Source organism: Podarcis tiliguerta, assembly GCF_965153285.1.
Source record: "Podarcis tiliguerta genome assembly, chromosome: 1".
Lineage (NCBI taxonomy): Eukaryota > Metazoa > Chordata > Lepidosauria > Squamata > Lacertidae > Podarcis > Podarcis tiliguerta.
Genome location: NC_139534.1, coordinates 22,229,126 through 22,254,933, shown reverse-complemented (window position 1 = coordinate 22,254,933; position 25,808 = coordinate 22,229,126). Strand labels below are relative to the sequence as shown.

Genomic DNA, 25,808 nt, shown 5'->3' with positions numbered 1-25,808 from the left:
ATAAGATGGGTTGGACAGAATCAGATTTATAGTGCAGGGTTCACCAATAGAGCCCCATCGCTGGAAGAAGCCCAGTGGAAGGACTTCCACTAGCTCAGTGGGGCTTTCCCTCAAAATTGGCTGGGGGGGGGGGTGTCAGAAGAAAACCCATGTTGAGGGGGAGGCAGGATTGTTCCATCCGGCATGCTGATATGCTTGCACAGATGGAACATTTGCTTGACCTTGAATTCCATTCTGTATAGCCTAGCATATTCTTAATAAGGTGCTCCAGCTACATTATGAAAATACTGAAAACAAGTGATACAACTCACTGCAATTCTTAGTGCCGCCTCCCCCCACAAAAAAGGAGTAGTTTTAGAGAGTTGGGAGAGGTAGTGGTTTGGGCTGCAAATTGCCTCTTCACCAACCCACTGCCTTGTCAGTGTCATCTTTCAGTGGAAGCAAATCAGGATCCAATGCTATGTTTGAGGTAATGTCCTCAGAAACGCTTTGCCTGTCGAGTCTTCATTTGCTTTTGTTCAATGGTCTTGATAACATAGGTGCCTGCAGATACAAAAAGCAGCAAGCAGCTGTGTCAGAATGTAGAATTTACCTATACTATAAAATTATGTTATTAAATGTACAACATTATTTTCTCCATCATGGCCACTTTATAGGGTTGATGAAAATTAAAATCCTCTTAAGTTGATTGATGTGTACATCTGTGATGTGGAAAAGCTTCCACTTTTGTTTTAATTTTTACGAAAATGTTCCACTTTGTTTCATAAAATTAATAATGTAATGAATGATTACAATACATGTTACATTGAATGGTTGCAGTGCTGGTTCAATCAAAAGTCAGAGTTATATTTAACTTTTTTCAGTTGTTTTCTAGGAAACACACATTTATGCACACAGCTCTTCAAGTATGCTAATATTCTTATGTTAAGCTGCCAGTGCCTTCCTTTTCCCCCCTTAAAATCTAAACAGAAGGGAACTGCATGCTATTGAGCTGTCACATCTTAAAATATTTAGGTATTCCAGTAAAAATTCCCAAAGTTTTTGAATTTGTTAGGACATAACTTTAAAGTAATTGTTCTTTTTCCTAATCCAATATTTCAGTCCCACTGCTTTGGCTATCATCAAAATCCTTCAGGTATTTGTACAGCATATGGAACTAGCACCTCATATTCTAATTGCACATTTCATTAACGAGGACATGGAAATGTTTTTGTTTTCTTTTTCAGCTACAGATAAAGATGATAGTTCCGAAGACATTTCCGTGCCAAGTAGTCCTCACACAGAAGCTATTCAGCATAGTTCGGTCAGCACTTCCAATGGTGTAAGCTCAACCTCCAAGGCAGAAGCAGTGGCTACATCGGTTCTCACCCAGATGGCAGACCAGAGTACAGAGCCAGTTCTTTCGCAGATTGTAATGGCTCCTCCATCTCAGTCACAGCCTTCAGGAAGTTGATTAAAAACTTGCATTGTTTTTAGATACTCCTTAGCAACTTCAAAGGGAAACCAAGGAAAGCAGCCTTCATTTAGGAGAAATCTGTAGCTTAAAAATGATTCATCTGTAAAATTCAAACTTGAATTTGGCTTTGAAAGTTGGCGAACAGGAATGGCACAGCGGGTTGTAGTCTCTTAACAGACACCAAGTTCATTTTCCTTTCCTAATTAGGATTGCTAGTTCTTTTCAGTGCTCGTCATGTAAAGTGTCGGTACAGTTTAAATGTACTTACTACTTTAATTTGGTGGTATTCCAAGCAGTCACGTAAAATGCTCACCCCAAAAAACTGTGATAGTAATCTTGTAATATTTTATACCAAAGTTCTGCATAGAATCCTATTGACTTCGTAAACTCTACAAGATCATTAAAGCACTAGGCAAGAGAAAAAGACAGGAACAGGAAATTTGCTTTTAGTCTTTTTTGCCTTTATATTGTTTTGCACATTATGAGAGGGGGGAAAAACTTTGGGAGAATATGTTTGATTATATTGTGTAGCATTTTCTTTGGCTTTTTAACTGTTTGGGTATTTTTAAATAATTTTGTTTAACAGGGCCAGTACAGTATATGGAATACAGTACTTTTTATGCACATATGTAATCTTGATCAGGGTCATTACTAGCTAGATTTTCTTTTTTAAAATAGATGTCAGCTTAGCTAGCACTTCCATTTTATAAAATCAGGAGCTTTGCTTCTGCTGCAAAAACAAAAACCTGCAGCTATACCCTCTTACTAAACAGCCAAGAACAACAGAAAGATTCTGAACAGGGTTGTGAAAGATGGAATACTTTTTCAAAGCTCACTTGATATTTTGTGGTTTCTTGAGTCTTAAAGAGGAGCTTATTCATACTGCAAGATAGTATGGGTGCCAGGAAAGCTTGAAATTCCCTCATCAAACTACTCAAGACCTTTTTTGTTTTGTTATTGTATTGTATTTGCAAGGTAACTTGTACTTTATTCTTGTGTAAGCACTGTCATCTTTTAGTAGCAAAATTTTGATACTTTTCTTGTGGGGAGAAAAAAAATCAATATTTACCGTACCGTGGAAACAATGTAATTATAGTGTGACGTGTGTATGTGTGTATGAATGAGAGAGTGAGAGAATGGTTCAGTAGTTACGCCGGCAATCTGTGCTTGAATGTTTAAAGATGCCTTCAGTGTGATGCTGGCTTGGTAGGTGATTGCAGTTTTTGAAACGTTATTTACCGTGTGAATTTGGATAACTAACATTCCATGATGTAGTTTGTTTCTGATAAGATGATTGTAGGTACACTTTTTCTCATTATCCAATCATCTGCAGGATATTGAGTTTTTTAATGTGCCATTATCTATTTTAATTCTGTACTCATGTTAAAAATATATAATATTTTACGATTAAGTTGTAAAAGTGCAAAAAGAAAAAAAATAGGTATGTGCTTTCATACCAGAAAAACTTTGCATAACAGCAGAGAAAAACTACACAGTAGCAGCATCTGGCAGTAAAAAAAGAATTCCATTATGTATATAACAAACATTTAATGCATTTATTGTGGGTTTGTGTAACTCATATGTTCTATGCTCTGTTTTAACCTAGGGTGCCATCAAACTATGAAACATTCAGTTTTAAATCATTGGATTTTAATTGGTGGTAATGGCAGAGAGCAACTCTTAATTTGTATGATTTACAACCAAACTAGAATGGAAGCTGAACGAAGTCCTAAAATTATGTATATATCATTTCAGTGCTTTAAGTCTGAAAATAAGAATTTAAATATTTTGTGTATTAAAAATGTAAGGAAACAAGTTTTTCTTTTTTGAAAGAAAAAGTAGTTTGCAAAAAGTGTTCCAGACACCTTCATTTTATCAGTTTTTAAAGGGTTAATTTCAGAAACAAGCTTTAATTTTCTTTTATTTTTAACCCACAAGTATAGTGACGAAGTCTCCAGCACAAACTGTGAATTCTATAAAAAAAAATCCTCTCTGGAGGATTCAACTCTAATCACACTGGGATGGAGATGCGAATACAGTGGAAAGCCATGCGGTGCAGGTATATGACGTCTACGTTTGTATGTGTGCCTGATGCAGACTCATGGTTTGCAATTCCACAAGTTCATATACACGTAGAAGCCTGCTTCCACACATACTCCTCCTCCTATGGATTGGGGTGGAGAGTGTGTGGATTGGATGAACAAAGTGGTTATATTTCCTCCACTAAATCTAGGCATAATCTGCCAGGTACTGCTCTGCTACCCACCTTCATTTCTGCTCCTAAGCAGCCCACTGAAATGAATGGTGTTCATGCATTAGCAGTGCCTGACGTTGTATAATACAGTCCTATTTTTAAACCTTATTTAATACAAAGTTTTTTGTTGGGTTTTTTTAGTAATAAAGCTGTTGCTGTTGTAAAATAAATCTAAATATGTGCAAGGAGAGATGTAAATGATTTTAATGAAGGGATTAGTTAAAATCCTGTGTTCAGCAAACAAGAGAACAGTTGTATAACCATAGATTCCGTTTTAAAATGTATGTCACACTACTTCTGTACTTCGCATTCGAGATCCTTGCATTTGACATGTTTCACAAACTGTACTGTTTTTCTTCAATGTGCAGTTTGCATGAGTAAGTCATCAGAGAATAAAATCTATCTTTAAATTGTATCTACTGCATTGCAATTCAAGATGGCATCAGATTTCTTTTCTGCTGCAATGGTTCCTGCCACTTCCATAGAACTGAAACGCTTGCCCTGATGGCCTTAGCATAACATTGAAATCTTCCCTCAATATTTTTTTTTTTATGTTTAAGCTGTTTTGAGCAACTTCTTAGTAGGAAAAGTTGGGACTGAAGAGAGCCTGGACATCTTTCTATTTACAGTTTTACTTTCTCTGGCAATGGGAAAATAGGTTTGTCATTTGAGCTCCTTGTGGAATGCTTGTTCTTAAATGGGATGCAATACCAAAGAGCAACAACGTAGTGTGTGTCTATAGACCCAGAGCCATTGCATGGCTTACATGTCTACTTGTGAGAGTCAATCTGTGAAACTAGTATTAGCAGCTGGGGTTGGGGTACACTCTCGAAGGCCAGAGGTTATACGGTTGTCTTTTTGAGCCTTCTAGTTGCTGGAAACAACACTGGTCTCTCGTTCCTTGATCTTTAGATCCTTGTTCCTGATTCTAGATCCCTTGCCTTGCTGTGTTAGATCTTTTCTGAACTCCCTGTGAGATTGACCTTCAACTGTTGCCGGTTCTTGTTTCCGGATGATGTTTGGACCAAGACTGATTCTCCATTCTTGAACTTGCCTTTCCTCAGCTGCATGTTGGCGAGTCCTTGGATGAAATGCTTAGAATCATAGAGTTGGAAGAGACCACAGGGGCCATCGAGTCCAACCCCCTGCCAACCCCCCTGCCAAGGCTTATACTTCCTGGGACTGAGACCCTAACCCTGAGGGCATGTGCACCCAATTCCCCCAAAGATCAAACTTTTTGCTATAAGGAAAAAGACAGGAAAACACATTAGAAAGGGTGACACAACACTTGTTTGACACAATGTTATCTAGCTCCCCGCAAACAAATCAGAATGATTGCTCATAAGCAGGTCTTCTGGTAGCGATCCTAGTCTAGCTATTGGGGTTGTGTGTTCTAGAGGTAGAACATTTTTTGTAGGTGAATTGAGTTCCACAGTTGCATAAAGCTGTTCTTGCCACTACCGGGTCATCAAGCCATGAAGTGATCAATGTGTGCATCCTCTGTGATTTATAACAAAGAGGAGGATGTTTTGATTTCTTTGCCATAGCTTTTATTGTCCCATTCGATTAACAAACTGAGCAACCGTGCTGAAGGGCTAATTATTTTTGTGGGAAAAGTAGATAATGTGGCTAAATGAAGAACAGATGCTGTGTATTTGTCATTGAATGATAGAAACATTTGTTAGCTGCACTCATTGGCTCTATGAATTAAAAAAAGTTGGCAAGCTATGTACTACTTACCCATGTGTTGAAAATCAAGCACGAAAATTTATCAGGCAGGCTCAGGAGGACATTCTGAATTATTGGGAATGTTGTCCCCTTGTGAGGGACAACAGACCGTAGCAACAAGCAGTGACTTTCTCCTTGCCTGCCTTTGTGGAGATGGGAGATCTCAGCTTGAGCACTACTTGACCAGTTACTAATGACAGAGAACACAATAGCAAGAATTGACTATTAGGCAAAATGGTTCTTCCTCTCCCATCCCTACTCCAAAAAAGACAAGCAGGAAGCCAGGGATTAGCTTGCCTAAACACTCAACTTCTGCTAGTGGCTACAGGCTTGGAGACATGCTCCAACATGTGCCAGAGACACTGAACTGGTATGATACCCATTATGATCACATGTGTGCCAATCTGGTATATATTCTATTTCCCTACTGACATGATGGCCCCTCAAAACCCGGTATGCAGGACTTCCTTTTATCTGATTTGAAACATCTTTGGATGAGCTTTCCTGTCACACAGTCTTCTCCAATCTAGTGCCTTCCAGATGTTCTGGACTCCCATCATTCCCAGCCCATAAGGCCAATGATCAGGGATGCTGGGAGATGTACAAAACATCTGTCCCAAGAGGGAGTGCTTGGATGCATCTGGGACTTTCCTTGAGATCTAGACTAGAAAAGCCTAGGAAGAGTGAAAGCAGCGTGATGTGATGTGATGGTGGCTTTTGAACAATCTCCAGCCAATGCAAGAGTAATAGGTGCACATCCTGTTATATTAAAATCTTGCCCCCAAGTTAAAAAACTTAATTTGCAGGTTACCAGCTTGTGGAGTTGCTGGGCAGCTCCAAAAACAGATGTCTGGGTTGTATCTCTCCCCGTATATGGCTATTCAGTTGACTATGCTTATCACAGCAACCATCTGAATTGACAACCAGCTGGAAGTAAGGGCTCCAATGACCGTAATTGTGTCCAAGTATCCAATAATAACCTGGCTGCATTCCCCTTTTCGGAATCCAAACTGTTTCTGTTAGGTCCTGGATCCCTTCTGCATTACACCCAATGAAGAGAAGGTCTTGTGTCTTCTAAAGAAAGATAATGAAACCGCTAAGTGGAGCCATTTTTCCAGACTCAAGGACTCCAATCTAACCATTCTAGTGGGAGATTGTCAGGCTTTTAGAAAACAAAGTACTGTAATCCCCTCCATTAAATCACAGGGCAGTGGCAGGAAAAGCTTTATTAACAATTTTATGTCAGGGAAGCTCCCTGCACCATACTTGGGAAGGAGCACTTTCTAGCATTCAGTGTCTACGTGGAAGAGAGTAACATCAGATCATTAGATTCTACAGAATGCAAGAAATGGTTATGGTAACCTGAGTTTTGTTTGCTTCCAGATCTGTATTCTCACAAGCCTCAGGCTCCTTCAGGGCACCACCTTCAGATCTGGGCTACAGAAACAGCTCTATACTTAGAGCAGTGATGGCCAAACTTGGCCCTCCAGCTGTTTTGGGACTACAACTCCCATCATCCCTAACTAACAGGACCAGTGGTCAGGGATGATGGAAACTGTAGTCCCAAAACAGCTGGAGGGCGAAGTTTGGCCATCCCTGACTTAGAGGATTGTATTCAACTAAATTCTACTTGGCATCAACCTGTTGAAATCAAGGAGCTTCAGTTAATCATGTCCATTGGTTTCACCAGGTCTGTTCTTTAACTTAGTTGGATGCAGCTTTGTACAGATTGTATTGTTCTCCTGACAATTCCAAATAGAAAAGTGGGAAACCAGAGATGACAAGAAGTTACAATGTCAGCAGTGAAGAAGTGAGATGTCTTACCTCCATATGCCTGATTGAGGTCTCCATCAGATGTGTTTCCACATACCTATTAAGATATATCACTGGAGGTTCCTGCAATGTTATACAGAGCCATCTGAACAGACTTCAGCGTCCTGGAACTCTTCAAAAAGTTCTCAAGCCAATGGAGGCAAGGTGAGCTTTTTCATGAGTTGTTGAATTGATACCTCTTTTAAGAAGAACAAGACTACTTGTTCATGCAAAGATGGATTGACTACACTCTAGATCCACCCAATATGCATTAATAAGTCAAGTGGGTAAGGGTTGAAGCACCATGGCAGTTCCTCCCAGCTCACCCACTCAGGTCTCAATAATACACATCAGATCAGCACCATCATTAACTATACTGATCTGGCATGAAACACTAGCACACAGAGGATGGTGAGCACAGCAGATGAGCAGCTGGAAACTTGAGAGTGAGGAACAAGGTGTCAATAGATGGGGGATCAGACAGGGGGAGATGTGATTATCCTCCTTAGAGTGGTAAAGGTAAATCCTCCATTATTTATCTGCTGGTGTAGCAGAAGCAAAAAAGCAGGACAAGATTGTACGGCAAGTTTCCTACATATTTATAACTGCCAAGGTATCTGACATTGTGTTTGATGCACCATAATCTGCCCTCTGAGAGTTTATATTTTAAAGAAAATATGGTGAGATTGTGTGCAAGCACTTCTGAATTTGCTAGTAATAAGCATTCTTTAAACAGCTCTCATTTAGAGCAAGAAATCAATACTACCAGCCTCTAACCCACATCCAAAGTACCTGGACAGAAGCCAGTTTAATATGACTGAAGCAAATGGTATTAAATTTGAGTTAAGCCTTGAGTTCTTTATTTCAACTAGGCTTGCATACTGTGGTTGACCAGGAGCGACTTAGGGACTTGTCTGCAGTAGGATTTGACCATGAACTACAGTCAGTTTTATGGGAACAGAGTTGTTTGTACTGCCAGTTACCTGAGTAATGTCAGTGGTTTGCTACTAGTGGCTTTGAAGTTTAAAAATAACAACAAAAGTATGATGGCATTAGCCTTTTTTAAAAAAACCTAGAGTCCACTACTATTAGATATACAAGGTGTTCTGCTCTGCTAGCAGATTTATATTAATATGGGTGTATAGGAAATACAACAAAACATTTGACTCTGTATACCTGAAGGAGCGTCTCCACCCCCATCGTTCAGCCCGGACACTGAGGTCCAGCTCCGAGGGCCTTCTGGCAGTTCCCTCACTACGAGAAGCCAAGCTACAGGGAACCAGGCAGAGGGCCTTCTCGGTAGAGGCGCCCACCCTGTGGAATGCCCTCCGATCAGATGTCAAGGAAATAAACAACTATCTGACTTTTAGAAGACAACTGAAGGCAGCCCTGAATGGGGAAGTTTTTTAATGTTTGATGTCTTGCTGGGTTTTAATTTGTTGGAAGCTGCCCAAAGTGGCTGAGGCAACTCAGTCAGATAGATGATGTATAAATATTTATAAATAGGTGGCATATTATTATTATTATTATTATTATAGATCAAAGGGCAGCTGAATTGTCACAGACTGCACTTATTGTATTTCATTACCAGTAGTAACCCTATTCAGACACAAGTCCAACACAGGAAGTGGTGCTACACTGAGCATGCTCACCCTTGACACTGAATGGGCCAAATTGCCCCCTCCCCTTGCTTTTGTGCATACAGTGGTACCTCGGGTTAAGAACTTAATTCGTTCTGGAGGTCCGTTCTTAACCTGAAAGTGTTATTAACCTGAGGTACCACTTTAGCTAATGGGGCCTCCCGCTGCCGCCACCGCACGATTTCTGTTCTCATCCTGAAGCAAAGTTCTTAACCCGAGGTACTATTTCTGGGTTAGCAGAGTCTGTAACCTGAAGCATCTGTAACCTGAAACGTCTGCAACCCAAGGTACCACTGTATAGCCAGAGCATTTGGAGCAAAGGCTTTCTCCTCGCAGATGTTCCCACTGTGCGCAAAGATGCTGAGTTACATGCAGCGACAAGGACAGGGCTGCTCTGCTCACATGTTGGGCTTATCATGCCAGAATAGGGCTACAGTTGTCCTAGCATGTCTATATTAATACTGGTAGTGGGCCAAGGACATCACCTTGCCAACAAAGGTCCGTATAGTTAAAGCTATGGTTTTCCCATTAGTGATGTATGGAAGTGAGAGCTGGACCATAAAGAAGGCTGATCGCTGAAGAATTGATGCTTTTGAATTATGGTCCTGGAGGAGACTCTTGAGAGTCCCATGGATTGCAAGAAGATCAAACATCTCCATTCTTAAGGAAATCAGCCCTGAGTGCTCACTGGAAGGACAGATCGTGAAGCTGAGGCTCCAATACTTTGGCCACCTCATGAGAAGAGAAGACTCCCTGGAAAAGACCCTGATGTTGGGAAAAACTGAGGGCACAAGGAGAAGGGGAGGACAGAGGATGAGATGGTTGGACAGTGTTCTCGAAGCCACAAACATGAGTCTGACCAAACTGCGGGAGGCGGTGGAAGACAGGAGTGCCTGGTGTGCTCTGGTCCAGGGGGTCACGAAGAGTCAGACACGACTAAACGACTAAACAACAACAAAAAGTGGGCCAAGAAACCTTTGCCTTTATTCTGGGCCAGCCCTACGATGAGGCAGCTGCCTCAGGCACCATATGCTGAGGTGGAGGAAGTGGCCAGAACTATGAGCATCACGTGGCCTGTCCTACAGCCTGCTGCCCTCCAGGGCAGTAGAAGACACAGCCCTTTCGCCAGTATTGGGGTACCAGTCCAATGGTCCAACTACCAGTCCAATGGTCCCCTGTACAGTGGTACCTCGGTTTTCGAACAACTTAGCTCCCAAACAACAATTTTAATTTTTATCATCTACAATACTGTCTTATTTTATAGTACAGAACATATTGCTTTCGTTTTGTGAATCAATGGTCTTGTTAGATAGTAAAAAAAAGGGGGGGAGTCTAAACTCAATTTTCTCCTCTTAGGCAAAGACCACAAGATGACCTGGAGGGTCGCCAGATTCCACAACCTTTCTGCCCTTTTATTATTATTCTTAAATTTTTTTATACCGCCCTTCATCCGTAGATCTCAGTGGAAGCAATGTGACCAAAAACTATGTGAAACAGAAATCAGATAACTTGAAGAACAGACACTTGCCACATCAGTCAAATCAGTCAACTAGATAAACCTCCCTTAGATAACTCTATTCTTCTCTAGCAGTCGTTTTCTTTCTTTCAAAACCCTAGTTTTCTGCTGTTCCATCATACTTTGAAATAAAGCACCATCTAGTGGCAAGTGAAAATAATGTTGGGGAAATACTTTTGAAACGTAAGGCATTTCCCCTGATTGACATTATTAACCTTTATTCAGAGATCTGCAAAAAAAAAAGTAAACATAGTTGTTACAAGGCAAAGACATTTTTGTAAACAGTGCAAACATTTCCATAGCCTTAAGTGTGAGCAAGCTGGTTAAAAGATTTTTAAATAGCATGGGGAACAAGATGGTACCACAGCACAACTCTCAGACAATCACTCAATTTTATTCTTTGATAAAGGTCACCAATCAGGATGATCAAGTCTGATTCAGTCCCATAATGAGGCCTGAATCCAGACTGAAATTGGTCAGGACAATTTGCTTCATCCAAGAGTACTTGCAATTGTTACACCACAACCCTCTCAATCACCTTCCCTAAAAAGCAGGTTATTTGTGACTGGGTAGTGGTTGTCACAGGACGCGGGTGGCGCTGTGGGTTAAACCACAGAGCCTAGGACTTGCCGATCAGAAGGTCAGCGGTTCGATTCTCCATGACGGGGTGAGCTCCCATTGCTTAGTCCCTGCTCCTGCGAACCTAGCAGTTCAAAAGCACAAAGTGCAAGTAGATAAATAGGTACCGCTCCGGCGGGAAGGTAAATGGCGTTCCCGTGCACTGCTCTGGTTCGCCAGAAGCGGTCATGCTGGCCACATGACCTGGAAGCTGTACGCCGGCTCCCTTGACCAATAAAGCGAGATGAGTGCCGCAACCCCAGAGTGGGCCATGACTGGACCTAATGGTCAGGGGTCCCTTTACCTTTACCTTTAGTGGTTGTCACAGACCAATTAGTTGAGGGTGGGCTTTCCAAGACTTCCCAGAGAGAGAGAGTGTTAAACCACTCTGGGAATTGTCATTCTGTGAAGGAAACAGGGTTCCCCTAACAACTCTCAGCAGTCCTAACAAACTAAAATTCCCAGGATCTTTTGGAAAAAGGCATTACTGTTTACAGTGGTATGATACTATTTTCAATGTATCACATGGATGAGGCCTCAGTCTGAACTGGAACTGAACCAAACGTTTAGATATGACTTCTTACCCATGGGTCTGGTATTCTGACCTGGCCCTTCTACAGTGATGCAGAATGCCATTTGCTCCTTACTGATTTTAATAAAATTGTTGCTGTTATATCTTAAGGTATAGCAGGTGCATGAATCCATCTATAATAGCAGTGGTGAAATTTCATTGCTGAAATACAGTTGTACCTTGGTTCTGGAACGCCTTGCAAGTCGAACGTTTTGACTCCTGAACGCTGCAAACCCGAAAGTGAGTGTTCCGGTTTGCGAACATTCTTTGGAACCTGAATGTCCGACGCGGGTTCCATGGCTTCCGATTGGCTGCAGGAGCCTCCTGCAGCCAATCGGAAACTGTGATTTGGTTTCCAAACGTTTTGGTTTCCAAACGTTTTGGAAGTCGGACTGACTTCCGGAACGGATTCCGTTTGACTTTTGAGGTACCACTGTAATTACTTTTCATGTGTGGGTATTCCCATATTCTAGATTTCTGGAACCTTGAGGTAAGCAGGACAGAATGGAATGTTCATTGTGCAGCCGTAACAGATTTCTATAACAACGAGAATTGTTGGTTCTGGAAGATACAAAACTGAGCTGGATAGGCCTTTGATCTTAATGGGCAAGCGGTTTCAATACATGCAGTCACTGAGGCAGTATCCCAAATTCTTCATCGGCTTCATTTAACCTTCTCAAACGATCGTGTAATGTTGTCCTAAATGGACCTGACGGAGCAAAATAATGGCTGTGGTTACAATTCTCCACGGAATCTAAGAATGAAACTTTAATTATCAAGCAGCCCTAGTGTATTAATTGCAAATTGCTCTCAACTCAGGTCAAAACAAATAGTACATTCTTCTCTTCTAATTTTTTTTTTTTACTTACATCCCTCAATGTGTTGTTTTGCATATTTCCAAATCACTTGCACCCATCTTATTTGGGAGACTATTTCGGCAACATTTCCCCAGTGCTATTTTTCAGTTCTTTGAAAGAACCAAAAATCCTATATATGTATACATATGTGTTATGGGATTTATATGGCATCCTTCAACATCCTTGTTTCATATAAACGATAACAAACATACCAATACAAGCAGCGGTACGGATAGGTGATCTTAGTCTCTAGGCTTAATGGTCTTAAGAGGGCTTCCTCTTTAGATTACTTCCTTTATCTAAAAAACATGGTAAGCCAGCCCTGTTGTGTTTGGGGGACTTCCTGCTGCTTCCCTGGACTTCTGCTCCAATGTGCAGCCCTTATTATTATTATTATTATTATTTCATTATTTATACCCTACTCATCTGGCTAGGTTTTTCCAGCCACTCTAGGTGGCTTACAGAATATATAAAAGATAATAAAGCATCGAATATTAAAAACTTCCCGATACAGGGCTGCCTTCAGATGTCTTCTAAAAGTTGTATAATTCTTTATTTCCTTGACATCTGAAGGGAGCGCACACCACAGGGAGGGCGCCACTACAGAGAAGGCCCTCTGCCTGGTTCCCTGTAACCTTCTTGCAGTGAGGGAACCGCCAACAGAAGATGGCATTGCTGAATACAAAACTGTGGTGATCATGGATCCAACTCCTTATTATAGTCCTATAACACCCTCATTTTACTGCATACCCAAGAACCACAACTATGTTTTGAGGGAAATCCGCATTTAGATAGAGAGCTTGAGCCAAGAGCAGCAGACGTGGAAGGATGTGTTTGTGGAAGGATACAGAGATATGTATTTGCATTAAACTGCAGATCTGCCTGCCCAGGCAACACTCTGCACCCGTGGAAAAAGGATCTGAAAATAATGTTGTCTAATTTGCATGACTTACCTTTGTTGCCCATGTGAAGTGGGGTGCTGTGTTTCTGTGTACTGAAGGTGGCTGATCTATTACTTTCTGAGTAAGATGTTTTCTGAGACTTTCATAGAGGGTCATCTCAACAAAACAGCTATTTTGAATATAAAACACCCTGCCCAAGCACTTGAGACAATCACTGTATTGGAGCAAGTAACTCAGGGCCCAATCCTGATTTGATATATGTAGAAATATATAATTAGTTTGAATACTATCAGTGCTTTTTTTTCCTGGGTGGACACAGGGATACACATACCCCTAAACATTTTGTGAATCTAACAGGAGAAGAAACTAAAAAAAATTACGAATGTTAGTTTCTTCTCTAGCACAGTGAATCATCAGTTCCGTTGCTACCCCCGATGTTGGCTTCCTTTCCTTTCCTGGTGTTTCCTGAGTCTCAGACGGAAGCGAGCGTTTAATGTGTGAAGCAGTGTGGAATGTGGATGTATGGTGTTTTACTGATAAAACCTCATGCCAACGTGGCAGTTACTGTGAGTTGTCAGCTGTGTAATATGAAGTAATGCATGTTCTTTGTACAGTACTTTTGTCCATTCACTGTATTTATTTTACCCGATTTGAACTATAAAATGGTGGTTTTCTTGAGTCAAAATGACAGTACCCCTTAAAAAAAAATTTAGAAAAAAACTGACTATTTTTTAGAAAAAAGCACTGAGTATAAACTATTACAGGGACCCGGGTGGCGCTGTGGGTAAAAGCCTCAGCGCCTAGGACTTGCCGATCGAAAGGTCGGCGGATCGAATCCCCGCGGTGGGTTGCGCTCCCGTCGCTTGGTCCCAGCGCCTGCCAACCTAGCAGTTCGAAAGCACCCCCGGGGGCAAGTAGATAAATAGGGACCGCTTACTAGCAGGAAGGTAAACGGTGTTCCGTGTGCTGCGCTGGCTCGCCAGATGCAGCTTGTCACGCTGGCCACGTGACCCGGAAGTGTCTGCGGACAGCGCTGGCTCCCGCCCTCTAGAGTGAGATGAGCGCACAACCCTAGAGTCTGTCAAGACTGGCCTGTACGGGCAGGGGTACCGTTACCTTTACCTATAAACTATTACACAGAATTAAACATATCAAGTACTTTATTACAACTAATTTTTATTAATTGTTCAGAACATAGAATCTAAGACAATGTAAATGGCAAAAAAGGTGATTTAAGCATTGTGTAGTAATAGAGGGGATTGGGGGAATGTTCTGTTCAGGCCATGATCCTTGCTGTGAGAATCTTGATTGTTCCAGTACGTATGTCTTTCATATCTTTTTCCTGGGGGTATGCTTTTTCTCAAACCACTGCTTGTAGGGGGAAGGGGCAATTGCAGACCCTCCAAGTGTCATTATTTCCCAGGGACAGTCCTGGATTTACAGAAGCTGTCCTGGTTTTAGATTTGATCCTGGAATGTCCTGCTTTTCCTTAGGACATCCCTATTTTCATCAGAAAAATGTTGGAAGGTATGGAGTTGTGTGACCCCTGAGCCAAGGAGATAAGTAACTATACAATGCCTTTAGAAGACATTTGAAGGCAGCCCTGTATAGGTAAGTTTTGTAACGTTTAATGTTTTATTATGTTTTTATATATGTTGGAAGCCCCCAAACTGGCTGGGGCAACCCAGTCGGATGCGCAGGATATAAATAATAAAATTGTTGTTGTTGTTGTTGAATAGGAAGTCCCTATTTTCATCAGAGAAATTTTGGAGGGTGTGCAATTGCCTCTGTGCCCTGTTGGGAGCCACACCTCTATCATTGTGTAGGGGACAGTCAAATCTGCCTATGGTGCAGCAGAGCCAACCTAAGGTAGCCTACAATTTCAGGACAGCTTTATTTGCTTAAAAACCACAGAGACTTCTTGCAAATTTAGTCACATGTTAGAGAGAGAGAGAGAGAGAGAGAGAGAGAGAGAGAGAGAGAGTGCATCTGGGCATTAAAACCTAGATAGGCCAGCTGAAGTCCTCGTCTGAATGACACAATACTATGTAACGGAATTGTAGAAAAGCTTGACAATCTCTTGACATTTCTGTGTGCATGTTTCTGGTTTTCAGGGGAATTTATGAACATAGCCTTCAGGGTGCCGATTATGCTTGCTTTGATTTAGGGAAGTGTTTGGGCCACAGCTGAAGAGGAAAAGTAAATTAGGGCAAAAGCAGCGGTTTCTTTTCAGCAGATTCAACCACCCTCCTTTCCCACCCCCAGCAGCTGATAAAGTGCAGGCATACCTCAGAGATATTGTGGGTTCGGTTCCAAACCACCGCAATAAAGCGAATATCGCAATAAAGCAAGTCACACACACAAAATTGTTTCCCAGTGTATATAAAAGTTATGTTTACACTACACTGTAGTCTATTAAGCCAGGGCCCCTTGGCTGCAGGAGTGGCGGGGGGAAACTTGGCTCCAGCTCTAGCCAGCTCCACTCCTTTGGCCAGAAGGAGGACAGTGGCAGCTGGGGGGTTTTTCCCCCTGGAAGCAGCGGGGTTGCCTGCAGCTCCACCCACATCCTCGCAAGGAATAATGTCTGTGAAGTGCAATAAAATGAGGTATGCCTGTAATGACTAATCAGGTTTCTCTAAGGAGATCCCATTAAAGATATAACTATGGCATAACCGTATGCAAAACTCATTTCCAAGTCTGGAATGTGCAACAACAAGATCAACCAGTTTCGGACAGCACTCTACAGGAAATGCACAAATGACTCTTCTGGGGTCTACAGTGCTCTTTCTACACTTCTAATTTCCCTTCCTAGAGTATCTCCACCCAGACTGACCTCCCTTGGTAGGACACCAAGGAAAGAATTAGCAAAGTTCTCCAGTTTAGTGCCAAACTGTTTGCACCACAGATGAGGAACCTTCGGCCCTTCAGAGGTTGTTGGACTATAACTTTCATCAGACCCGGGTTACACAGTGTTAGTAAATCAGGTATATAATCTAGGCGCTAAATGGTTCCCTAAACCATGTTACAGTCACCAAAACAGAATGTCTAGTTGCCATTTCTGACCCAGACGGCTTGAAAGTATTGTTTTTCAAATGATGGACTGACTGTGATTGGTTATCAGTTAAACATCTGGCTAGTTCAGATGTTTGAACCTAGGTTAAGACTTTTGAGAACTTAAAGAAGAAAAGTCACTTGATCCAGGGACAGTCCACATATATATTAGCCTATTCCGACCTCTTCTTCGTAAACACACAATAATATTCTGCACAACTGTGGGCAGGACAGCTTGATTGCACCATTTTGAAAGAAGGCAAGATTCCCCATATGTATGTCACAGATGAGGAATTCCGTGTGCGTTTCCCCCCAAGAGCTGCCAGATCAAAAATTCAAAGCCCCAAAGAGTTCACCCTAATAACGTCCAGAAACTTCAGCCTGTTCAGAATTTGGTGGTCAGGTTGCTCACCGGGGCAAGATGGTTTGAGCATATTGCACCAATCCTTACCCTATTGCACTGGCTGGCAATCAGTTTCTGGGCCCAAATCAGCGTGTGGGTTCTGACCTATAAAGCTCAGGACTGCAATATCTAAAGGATCACCTGTCCTCTCCCTACCTCCTACGTAGACTAGGGCTGCCATACTTCGAGGGGAATTTCCGAAAGGTGGTGCTTTTTGGTTTTCCTTTAAAAAAAAAGGATCACATTTAGGTTTTCCTTTAAAAAGCTCAACAATCTTTCAGGATGTTCTGGTTTTTACTTTTTGAAATATGGCAACCCTAAACCCTGCAACCATCACCTTCTTCATGTGCCGCCTGGAGAGCGGCAACTTGAGAACAGGCCTTTTCTGCAGTGGCTCCCCATTTGCAGAATACTTACCTGGTGCCTTCACTACATCTTTTGACAGCAGGCAAAAATGTTCAACCAGGCCTTTGGCAGCGCCATAGCTACAGAGAAGCTAGCTGGGTTGTTGTTTTTTTGTGCCCTGGGTGAAGCCTCCAGAAGGGTGCTGTTAGCTACTGAGTTGAATAGGATCCAAAATGCAGCAGTCTGACTGGTCCTAGAACAATAGGATTCAGAATGCAGCAGTCTGATTGGTCCTAGAACAATGCAGCAGTATGATTGGTCTGCAGGAGCCACCCAATCCAGCTCCAGGTGGAAGTGAATCCACAACCTGATTGGCCTACAGGAGAATCCCTGAATTAGCCAATCACGTGTAGCCTATTGTGTAAATAATGTATATAAAGCAGATATTTGGGGGGAACTTTCATTCCTCCTCACCACTATGACCTGAATAAAAAGCATGAAATCCACTCTCGACTCCAAGTATATTTCAGGTGTCATTGAGGTTCCCAGCCTGCATATGCAGATGTTTGTGGGTGGGTGTTAAACTGGGTCTTTGACCTGGGTAAAATAAAGCCTAGTTTCGCCCCTGCCTTTTGGCTGATAAACATTCCATGGTTTCTTTAAATATGGGATGAGGTGGGGCAATCGGTTTGTTTTTGTTTTATTATGTATCTTGTATTTTTGTTTTGCATTTTATGCTGTTGCAAACTGCCTTAGGAGCTCCGGATGAAGGGCAGTGTACAAATTTATTAAACGATAACAATGTAGAGCTGTTTGTTTATAGTAGCCATACTGAGGCCATGGGTGTAGCCAGGATCCTTTTTTGGGGGGAGGGGGAGAAGAACCTCAGTTAGCTAAGTATTTTTATTTACTTGATTGGGGGGGGGGCAGCTGCTCCCTCTGCCTACACCCCTGACTGCAGCATCCTTTTTTCAGCAGCCCTTGCAAGGCATCCTTGAGGAATGGACCACAGCCGCAGGTGACCTCCGAATTCTCACCTGCGCTCAGAAACAAGGAAACCCGCGCGCGCCCTTTTCCAGGATGCGCTTTTGGAGACGGGGGTGTCTGCGTACTTATTTGGAGAAGGGGCAGCCCCCCCTTCCTCCACAGCCCTTTCTCAGAGCACCTCCACCCTCCATTTCTAGAAGCTTGCTGCTGCTCTGACCCCTTCCTCCCATGCCCCGTCTTGTCAAGGCCTTGCCTCTCTCGGGGTGGGTGGCGGGGTGGAGATGGAGGGGCCCAGGGGACGGGAGGTGGCGGCGCGTGAACCTCCCGTTGCCATGGGAACTCACGCCGGGCTCGGCAACGCCGCGGAGGAGGCAGGAGGGAGGGGAAGGAGCTTGGTCATGTGGCGAAACAAGATGGCTCCCGGAGCCTGAAGGGCTGCAGCCTGAGGTGGCCAAAGCGGGCGGCGCGCGCTTCCTTCTGCAAAAGGAGCCAAGAGTCCTTTCCTCGGCGGGGCTTCCTTAAGTTGGCCGCCCCACACCCAACTCTCACCAGCCATTCCTTTGCAGGCTTGAGGGAGAAATGCATTCCTCTCTGGGGCAAGTGGCTCCTTGGGCAACAATGCAATAACTTTTTATTGCAGCCTCGCCGCTCTTTGTGTGTTTGTGTGTGTGTCCCCCCACACCGCCTGCCTGTTTGCGCGCGCCGCCGCGGACGGGAGAGCTTGCAGAGCCCAATGTCCAGCCCAGCCCTCCTGAGCAGCCCCGACGTGATCCTGCGACTTGCGGCACCTTCGCAATGGCTCTTACCTTGTTTGGTGAGTAGGATCTCTCGTTCGGCATCCAGCTCCTCTCCACCCCACCCCCTTGTCAGCTAGACAGCATGCAATAGGGAGTTTGCGTTGCAGGATTTAAGAGGTGTGAGCCCCCTGGTTTCCCCCCCCCCTCCTCCTCTCTCAGTCTCTCTCTCTCTCTGCCTCTAGTATTCCTTATTCACTTAATTCCTGGTTAGAAAAAACAAGGCTTCTCTCTTTCTCCCATTGTCTCCACTCCAGGCACATCTTATGGGCGTGTGCTTGGCCCCCCTGCCAATTTCGGGGGGTTGGAGTTGATTGGCATCTCGGAGTATTAAGTTCCAGACTTTCCAGGTGATCTCTTTAAAACACACACACACACACACACACACAAAACCACCATCTGTGTGTTCATGCAATAACTAGCTTTTGCTGTAGAGTTTGCATTTGAAACAATGGTAAGTGGGGGTCCCCCAAAATAAGTGTTGAAATCGCTTCCCCGCCCCTGTCATCCCTCTGGTTTGCAAGGCACTCTCATATATATATATATATATATATATATATATATATGAGTATCTATCTCTCTAAAGGCATGGAAACATTAAAAAGAAATCCAAAATCTGTACTTTTGGGTGGTCTAATAAGGATATTGCTCTATATGGATTTTTGATTTATTTTTTATTTTTTAGCTTCTCTGTGGCATCGGAGAAAGAAGTTCTCACCAAAATGGACTGGGTTGTTGTTGTTTGTACAGAACATAACATATTTGCATTTCCTCCTAAACAGATATAATATATATATATATTGGACAGCAAAAGCTGTGAGCATCTTCATAGAATTTGCTGAACAATTTCAAGAGAGGCTATACATCCAAGAAATGAAATGTCCTTTTTTTTAAAAAAAAAGCTTTCAGTTGATATTTGATTTTAGTTGTAGGCGCCGTTTCTGGTAAATAAAGCAATAAAACGGCAGAGTTTTATATGCTGGCATATTAATATATTTAAACTGATTATTAAACTTAATTATGCACATTCCTAACGTAATAATTAAAAATGACTTTGCTACAGTGAAGGAAGCAAAATATAATCTCGATATTAACATATCATTTGTGGAAGCAAATTTCATTACATAAATAACTCATAGCTGCTACTTAACTTGAGAAGTGCTTTCTACTGACTAATTTTGCATAATTAGAATTTATGCATAATGTGTTTCCACATAATCTTATAGAGATGGTGTTTACTTCTCATATTTAGAATCAGATTTTTGCTGAGTGTCTGACACTTCTGGTAATGCAAAGTTTGTTAAGACTCAGCATTGCTTTCTCGTGCTTTTCTCCTCATGTTATTATAGCTGCTGCATTTTTATCCCTACGATTTAGTGTGCTCTTTATATTTTGTGAAAGTTATTCAGGGGAGACTTGGTGGATTCCTAATTTATTTATCTACAGAGCTATTTCTTGATATGTACAGAACTTATGAAATTATACTATAGGTTACCCAAGTCTACCTGTAATGGAAAACTATCCAGCCAAATTACTCACATTGCAGTTCTCCCTTAGGTCTTTCATTGATCCTCCATCTCTGCTGATTAATGACTAAAATGAGATTACTTGTGGCTGAAGAAATCTTATGAAAGCCTTGCATAGCTAGTGAGAGACTAGTTGCCCATCATTTTTCTTTCTTCCCCTCTCCTGATAATTGCTGCCTCTTCTCAACCCAGGAGCGCAGGTGAAGTGGCAGCAGCAGCAGCTGAGGTCACCAGCACAATGAAAATATCAAGACTAGTTCATAGTCTCTGCAGCTCTGCAGAAACCAGAAGACAGCCAATATAAAAGGCTGTGAAACACCTAAGCTTTGCAGGTGTGTAAAACACTGTTTCAAACCTGGATCGTAGTTTTGTGAATTACCAACTTTGGGGATTTAACCTTAATGAGCAAATCACAGACACACTCAAGAAGCCCAGTCACTTGCAGCAACTCTTATAAAATCCTGGTAGTCATTGTATAATGATGATGATGATGTACAATTCTACATTCTCCAGACGTCAAAGAACAAACCTACAAATGAACCTACAAACCTCTTATTGATGTGTTGCTTCTCTCGGATGCTCTGTTGTTACTTTTAAAACATATTTCTGAGTAGTTGGTAAAATTATTTGTGTGGTTAGCAGATGTTGCTTCTTTCTCCCTCTGTCTCTCCATGGATAGATAGATAGATAGATAGATAGATAGATAGATAGATGGTCCTTGCATTTAGTGCCCTTTTAATGTATTATTCTATTGCTAAACACCAGCTGTGTTCTGCATCAGTCCTGTGATGAGTACCAAACAAATGAACAGAAGCATTGCCAAAGAGACACTATTGTCCCTTGAAGAAACTATTGTGCAAGATGTACAGCAGGGGTGGCCAACTCCCAAGAGACTGGGATCTACTCGCAGAGTTAAAAACTGGCAGTGATCGACCCCCTTTTTGGGGGTTCAGGTCAAAGTTGTTGAGATTCTCTTAGGAAGGAGGAAGGCCCATTTTTGGGGGGTTCGGGTCAAAGTTGTTGAGTTTTTTCAGGGAGGAGGTAAAATGTTGAGCTTGTTGAGTTAGGCTTGCTCTACTAAACACAACACATGGAAAGCTTTGATGTGAGCCCAGCACAGGGCAAACATATATAGTCCCTCTCCTCCTCCTCCACATGATTATCTGCATCTAAAGAGGGCCACAAAATTGGCTGTGGTGGGGAGAAACAAGCCACAGTGGTACCTCTGGTTGCGAACAGGATCCGTTCCGGAGGCCCGTTTGCAACATGAAAAGAACGCAACCCGCGTCTGCGCACTCGCGGGTTGCGATTCGCCGTTTCTGTGTATGCGCATGACATAATTTTTTTAAAACTTTATTAAGTACGAATTAGAAAAACATACATATTTACAACAAAAGGGAATACAAAAGAAAAAGAAAATACATATAACCAACCAAAAAATTAGAAAATATTTTGTCTCTTTTCATTCAGAGGTTATTTATACCTCTATAAAATGCTATTCACAATAGAGAAGTGAAATGAAAAGTAAGATATCTGGGAAAAAAGAACAAAGAGAAAATAAAGAAAATCAAAAGTAAAGATTTTAAAAAGTAGAGAAGTATTCACTATACACAGCCATTTCCAATCTATACTTATATTCAAATATATAATTTCATCTTGTCCTTATCTACCTTAAGTAAAATGTTTTTCAAGAGACATCAATGATGCGTGACATCATTTTGCGCGTATGCGCGAGCGGTGAAACCCGGAAGTAACCCTTTCTGGTACTTCCAGGTCACCGTGGGACGCAACCTTAAAAAGTGTATCGTGAAGCAAATGTAACATGAGGTATGACTGTCGTGCTTTTCTCAGCAGTAGTAATGTTTAATATTCTTAAAAAATAGAGCTTTTTCTCAGCTTTGGGTGATTTTCCAGCTGCATCCCTATCTAGAGAAAGTGAACATTTCTATTATTATTATTATTATTATTATTATTAATAATAATAATAATAATAATTTACTGCCCTATACTTGCAGGTCTCAGGGCAGTTACAACATAAAATCACAATGTAAAAACTCAAAATTAAAAACAGAAACAATCCAGTAACTCCCACCCACCAACACATTTAAAAGGGGTATTGGTTGTCAGTCAGCCAAACGCCTGGTTAAAGAGGAACGTTTTTGCCTGGCGCCTAAGGGTGTATAATATACAATGATTCATGCCCTGGTTACATCTAGACATGACTACTATGATACACTCTACATGCATGGCTATCTTTAAAGGAGATTTGGAAGCTTCAGGTGGTACAGAATGCTACCTCCCAGTATCTTTCTAGATGATCAGGGCATATAACACCCTTCCTTTTCTGGCTACACTGGTTGTCAGTTGCCTATGCAGCAGTGTGCAGAAAAGATGTTTGCTTGAGACCTTTCCTGGTACCCACAGTCCTTGGCCCCTCACGTGTTGTTGAACTGGGATGAGAGTTGGAGTTCAGCAATTGGAGAGGGTTCATGCATTCCCCTGCTGTAAAACATTGGAATGGTTCATAACACGATTTTCTTTTTAAAGAGAAAACACCCATCCATATCTGTTTGTACCTCTGGGCTCCGCACACTTGCAAGCCACTGCTATGCACCTTCATTTCTGACTACAGCAGAAGCTGATCGTCCTCTCTGACACAAATTTGATGGGTGTGCTTTATTGCTCATTGCAGGGTGGGAGGTTTTTATGGCTACAAAAAAACAGAAAGAGAAAGGTCAGATACAGAGTTAATGATCAGCTATCTTTATTTTCATCCCTTCTGTGTTAGGAAAGACCCGTTTCTTCCTGTTGTCGTTTTAAAAAAGAATGCTTCGATTTCCAAGTGGGGCATCACGTTTTTAAAATGTTCCCTTGCATTTAAAAACAACGCTGACAAAGTGGAACTATTGTCCTTGTTTTGTTTTTGCAGGATTTTTTTTAAAATGCAAGGGAGCTTTCAGACATGTTTCTGCCTGTCTACAATAGTATACTCCACCTTCCCTTCTCAGGATTGTGCTGCGTTTGTAGGCAGGCCAGACTAATATGTTAATTGGATTATTGCACATTTAGGTTATGAAACCGTAAAATGGTATAGCGAACTTCACCATTTCAAGCTGCAGGTGGAGGATACCATTTTTGAAGGTTTCTCCATGTCAAGAAGCCCCCACCCCAACTAGTAAATCAAGGAGGCCATTGCCCAGTACAATTGCTTTCCTGTAACTTGCAAGGACAGTAACATCCTCCATGCCCTTTTTTTCCATAGGAGAGCAAAAGAACATCAAAAAATTGTGATTCTGCATCTGTAGTCTTAGGTGGAACAGTCCATTAGACTTTAGCACCCCAAGCTATGTAGGTGTTAGCAGTTAAAAATGCAGAAAGGCAATTCCCCTCTTCTGCATTTCAAGTTACATTTGTACCTGAGAGGGGCAGGAATGCCTTTGTTGTTGTTGTTTAGTCGTGTCCGACTCTTCGTGACCCCATGGACCAGAGCACGCCAGGCACTCCTGTCTTCCACTGCCTCCCACAGTTTGGTCAGACTCATGTTTGTAGCTTCGAGAACACTGTCCAACCATCTCATCCTCTGTCGTCCCCTTCTCCTTGTGCCCTCCATCTTTGCCAACATCAGGGTCTTTTCCAGGGAGTCTTCTCTTCTCATGAGGTGGCCAGAGTATTGGAGCCTCAGCTTCAGGATCTGTCCTTCCAGTGAGCACTCAGGGCTGATCTCCCTCAGAATGGAGAGGTTTGATCCTCTTGCAGTCCATGGGACTCTCAAGAGTCTCCTCCAGCACCATAATTCAAAAGCATCAATTCTTCAGCGATCAGCCCTCTTTATGGTCCAGCTTTCACTTCCATACATCACTACTGGGAAAACCATAGCTTTAACTATATGGACCTTTGTTGGCAAGGTGATGTCTCTGCTTTTTAAGATGCTGTCTAGGTTTGTCATTGCTTTTCTCCCAAGAAGCAGGCGTCTTTTAATTTCGTGGCTGCTGTCACCATCTGCAGTGATCATGGAGCCCAAGAAAGTAAAATCTCTCACCGCTTCCATTTCTTCCCCTTCTATTTGCCAGGAGGTGATGGGACCAGTGGCCATGATCTTCATTTTTTTGATGTTGAGCTTCAGACCATATTTTGCGCTCTCCTCTGTCACCCTCATTAAAAGGTTATTTAATTCCTCCTCACTTTCTGCCATCAAGGTTGTGTCATCTGCATATCTGAGGTTATTGAATGCATATTCCCTGTTTTATTTTTGCATGCCTGCCACATATCCCAACTCCGATTCAGGAAGCTGCCGTCTGTCCATGTGCAACGGCTGTCTGAAGCATACAAACCCCAGCTCAACAGTGAAGTGAATACAGCCTAGTTTTTCAAGTCGGGTAGAAGCTGTTTTGACTGAAAATGCATCCACAAGCAGTATTTTTCAAGGAACTACAGGATAGATATAGATCGTGGTGACCTTCATGTGTACATGGCTTCAGCCACCAGTTGTAGGAGTACACGGGAGCCAAGTAAACGATAATGTGTACAGTGATTTCTCATTTAAACGAACAGTAAAATTGTATACTTTATTTTGGTAATTTGCTGGTGCTATATCCCTTTCAACTGATGCTAGGAAAGGGCAACAAAAAGCAACAAAATGCCAGTCATTATTTTAGAATAATCAGACAAGTTGTATGACGGGGTGTTGTACACATAGTGTGCATACTTCGTCTTGCTATTATCCACTGCAAACTGGGGGTTTTGTTGTATTTCAAAAGCCTACAAACTCTATGGAGATGGCAAAAAAAGAAGGCACAAATGCTTTCTTACATCTTTTAACAAAATGCTAGGACGTTAGTCAGAGCACAGACGCGTCCAGCTTCTGTACTTTTGGCAACCACTCTGACCCCTAATAAGTACCCGGGTTTATTTTGTTGCACAAATTCACTTCTGTCCATTTAGCCACTACACAATAAAATTGGTGCCAGCTATTAGTAAAGCCTTCCATTTGGTAACACATGACTTTTTTTACAAGTATGTACAAGTTTTGAGGGACGCGGGTGGCGCTGTGGGTTAAAGCCTCAGCGCCTAGGGCTTGCCGATCAGAAGGTCAGCGGTTCGAATCCCCGCGGCGGGGTGCGCTCCCGTCGCTCGGTCCCAGCGCCTGCCAACCTAGCAGTTCGAAAGCACTCCCGGGTGCAAGTAGATAAATAGGGACCGCTTACTAGCGGGAAGGTAAACGGCGTTTCCGTGTGCGGCTCTGGCTCGCCAGAGCAGCGATGTCACGTTGGCCACGTGACCCGGAAGTGTCTCCAGACAGCGCTGGCCCCCGGCCTCTTTGAGTGAGATGGGCGCACAACCCTAGAGTC

General features: G+C 42.4%; 2 protein-coding genes and 2 long non-coding RNA genes across 12 annotated transcripts in view; 2 read left to right on the top strand and 2 right to left on the bottom strand.

Annotated features, from left to right (window-relative positions):
- ATF2 (activating transcription factor 2) overlaps window positions 1–4,125 on the top strand; it is a 37,174-nt gene extending 33,049 nt beyond the window's left edge. For all 8 annotated transcript variants that reach the window (XM_083410712.1, XM_083410716.1, XM_083410714.1 and 5 more), the window contains one exon: window positions 1,227–4,125. In XM_083410712.1, the coding sequence (XP_083266838.1) occupies window positions 1,227–1,453 (227 nt within the window). In that variant the 3' untranslated portion in view covers window positions 1,454–4,125. The remainder of the gene's footprint in view (window positions 1–1,226) is intronic.
- Window positions 302–19,257, bottom strand: LOC310665134. The gene is made up of 3 exons (XR_014505186.1): window positions 18,947–19,257; window positions 5,451–5,628; window positions 302–543 (listed from the first exon to the last, which is right to left on the bottom strand). It is a non-coding gene; the product is annotated as an uncharacterized lncRNA (long non-coding RNA).
- Window positions 3,295–4,745, bottom strand: LOC310664993. The gene is made up of 2 exons (XR_014505139.1): window positions 3,815–4,745; window positions 3,295–3,696 (listed from the first exon to the last, which is right to left on the bottom strand). It is a non-coding gene; the product is annotated as an uncharacterized lncRNA (long non-coding RNA).
- CHN1 (chimerin 1) overlaps window positions 18,521–25,808 on the top strand; it is a 103,796-nt gene continuing 96,508 nt past the window's right edge. The window contains exon 1 of one of the 2 annotated variants that reach the window (XM_083411293.1): window positions 18,521–18,954. In XM_083411293.1, the coding sequence (XP_083267419.1) occupies window positions 18,874–18,954 (81 nt within the window). In that variant the 5' untranslated portion in view covers window positions 18,521–18,873. The remainder of the gene's footprint in view (window positions 18,955–25,808) is intronic. The other variant, XM_083411294.1, reaches the window with a different exon arrangement.